Source organism: Lactuca saligna, chromosome 8, assembly GCF_052625555.1.
Source record: "Lactuca saligna cultivar CGN05327 chromosome 8, ASM5262555v1, whole genome shotgun sequence".
In the NCBI taxonomy this organism is placed as follows: domain Eukaryota; kingdom Viridiplantae; phylum Streptophyta; class Magnoliopsida; order Asterales; family Asteraceae; genus Lactuca; species Lactuca saligna.
In genome coordinates, this window is record NC_136424.1 from 39,328,960 (window position 1) to 39,331,893 (window position 2,934).

Consider the following 2,934-nt stretch of genomic DNA (forward strand, 5'->3'; position numbering starts at 1 on the left):
TAAACTTTAGATGGTCAATGCATACAAAAACATTCTCTCAATGACTCTTTGTTGTACGTTTAATATTAAAAAAAAAAAAAAAAAAAAAAATCAACTATTGTACGTTGATATTAAAAAAAGGTTTGGAAACTCGATGCATCAACTCCATGAAAGTTGTTGGAGCATTTGTTAATTCAAAGCACATAACAAGAAATTCATAGTTTTCATATCTTGTTCTAAAGGTTGTCTTCTCAATATCTTGCTCTCTAATATGTTAAATTAGGTGTCTAATCTCATAACTATAATTGATATTTTCTTAAGTTAATAGTAGGACAGTTGCCTTCATTCTAGCAACTTGACTGGATGACTTTTGGAGAGAGAAATTGAATTTATTATTTGGAATAATAAATTGATATAAATGATTTATTAATATGTTATGAAAATAATATGTTGATTAGAAATCATGATTATTTAATTAATATTTAATCAGAAATTAATTTGGAATTAATTTTGGAATTAAAGGAATTAATTAAAAATACAGGGGGCTGTTTTGCAATTGATTGGTAGTTGTGAAATAGGGTTCTTGGACTCCTTAGATAGGAGTGGACGAAAAATTATAGGGAAACCCTATAATTTTTTGTCCAAAGGCTTCTAGATGAAGAGTTTATGGGCTGCTTAGGCCTTAAGCAGGAAATTAGGGTTTCCACCAACAAACCCTAGCTTTAGGACTAAGGGGTCGTTTGATAGTTGTTGATTGGGTTAGGTTGACTGAGTTAGGAGCTGACTGGGTTAGAAATGCTGACTGAGTCCACATCTGACTGAATTTATGCTGTTTGATTATTTATCTGACGGATTGTACTTTAATGATTAAAATGACCATATTATCCTTATGTTGTCCTTTTGTGTTGGATAAAATAATTATACAAATAAAAATTATCACATAAAATCCAAATTAAACATACATAATTAAAAATCCAAATATGAATTTTAATACAAAATTCAAATTGTCATACATAATAAATATATCATTTAACGTGAACCATTTGAAAGTAACTAATTAGCAATTTGGTCACGCAACGTAGTCATATACTCAACAGCTTCCGAACCCTATTCTATGCATTGTATGTTTTGGCCCTCACTTCCTCCACCTCCCACATTAGGAGTAACCATAGTGTTTTGTTCAAAGTTCATAAATAGGTCATCTTCAATATCGTATTTCTTTATAAAATTAAGGACCGCGACACAGACAATGACTATGTCTCTTTGCAATGGAAAAGGATAAGGAGCCATACGTTTTAAAATTGGAAATCTCGCCTTCAATACACCATAAGCACGTTCAATGAAATTTCTAAGTTGTGCATGAGCATGATTGAACCTTTCTTCCTTAGTTAAAGCTCTGTTTCTTCAAAAATCAGCTAACCAGTACCTAGTATTACGGTAAGGAGCCATAAATCCACGGGTGTTGGTGTATGCGGCATCACAAAGGTAATATTTATCTGTAGATGGGTGACAAATTAATCATATAAATAATATAGATAATAAAATTTATAGGAAAATGACAAACCTGATGGAGGGAATGGAAATCCAGAAGTTGGATTAAATGCAACTTCTTTCAAAACTTTAGAATCGTGTGTTATGCCCTCCCATCCAGCCCATACAAAGGTGAATATCATATCAAAATCACAAATTCCGATTACATTTTGTTAACATTCACCTTTTCCTCTTCCCCTATAGCGATTTTGTTCATCAACGGGCACAACTGCATGTACAAGTGTTCCATCTAGTGCACCTAATGCTCCAGGAAATATGTTTTTTAGCCGTCTATAACGTTCTGAGGTATTTCTTGTTGTATTAGAAGATGTTGGTACAATAATTTCTCTTGCAAAGCACATCATTGCTTTTAGCACTTCATGAAAACATTGATGAATCGTTTGTATGGAGTGGTGAAATCTTTCTTTAACAGCTCGAAAACGTTCATTATGTCCTATAACATGTAAAAATATAGCCATCTTCTCTTCAACGCTTATTGTCCTACTATGTTGCAATCAATTTCTATGAGTAAAATGATTGCATAATAATACAAATGCATCTAGTGAAAGACATATCATATCAAAACATTGTATAGGATCTCCGTGTATCAAATATTGTGTATATGCATGCCCAGTTTCTTCCGATTCGTTAGCTTTTATTCTTTCAATTATTTTTTTTCTTTTTCGAACCAACATCAACCAATAGCATGAGAGAATAAGGAAACCTAAAAACTCACATTCCTTATCCATATGCAACCTGTTACATGTTAATACAAATCACATAAGTTTTATAACATAAACCATAAAATTAATCAATAACATTAAAATGGATGGTATATAACTCCATAAAATAAAAATCCATAACATAAAAATCCATAACAAAAAAGTCAATACCAATTAACAATCCTAAACATAACACATAAACAACCTAAACTTAAAATCCTAAACATAACACATAACAACCCTACACATAAAAATCCATACCATGTACCATAATATAAATCCATAAAGCATAAAGATAAAAACATCCTAAACTCATACTAAAGTCAACCAAGTAATCCAAAATTCTTTCCCGCACTTTTCACCCACAACTCACAAGTCGAAGACTCGAGGCGTAACCAAATTTTCCTGTTACCAGGATTTTCAGCGAACAACATAAGTGCAGTGATGTACTTCGGATCATAATTTCCCCACTCCAAGCCTTTCAATTTTTCAATACATTCATCCATCTCCTTTTCAAGATTATTAGTTTGCGCGAACGCCTGAGCCGCCTTCATAATTTCCTTGCCAACCTCTCTTATGTCATCATCTAGTGTGTCCGTGGGTGCATTTCGTTTTCCTCTTTTATTTTTAGACCGAGCAGATAAATCTCCACTTGCATGTGATGCACTTGTAGGTGGGGGTACTGTTGAAGCTGAGGCTGGGA

The 2,934-nt window shown here is 32.8% G+C and overlaps 1 protein-coding gene across 1 annotated transcript; it reads right to left on the reverse strand.

The window, feature by feature from the left end:
* Positions 1–1,383: 1,383 nt before the first annotated feature.
* Positions 1,384–1,988, reverse strand: LOC145009569 (uncharacterized). The gene is made up of 2 exons (XM_078968243.1): positions 1,694–1,988; positions 1,384–1,475 (listed from the first exon to the last, which is right to left on the reverse strand). The coding sequence occupies exons 1-2, from the start codon at positions 1,986–1,988 to the stop codon at positions 1,384–1,386; spliced, it is 387 nt and encodes a 128-aa protein (XP_078824369.1).
* Between the last annotated feature and the right edge of the window lie 946 nt (positions 1,989–2,934).

What these genes read in the sequence shown, in the direction of transcription:
- LOC145009569 (XM_078968243.1), bottom strand. Translation starts at nt 1,988, where the DNA reads ATGGCTATATTTTTACATGTTATAGGACATAATGAACGTTTTCGAGCT. An exon ending in CTATAGGGGAAGAGGAAAAG is followed by an intron (nt 1,476 to 1,693) that starts GTGAATGTTAAC and finishes ACCCATCTACAG; the next exon opens with ATAAATATTACCTTTGTGAT.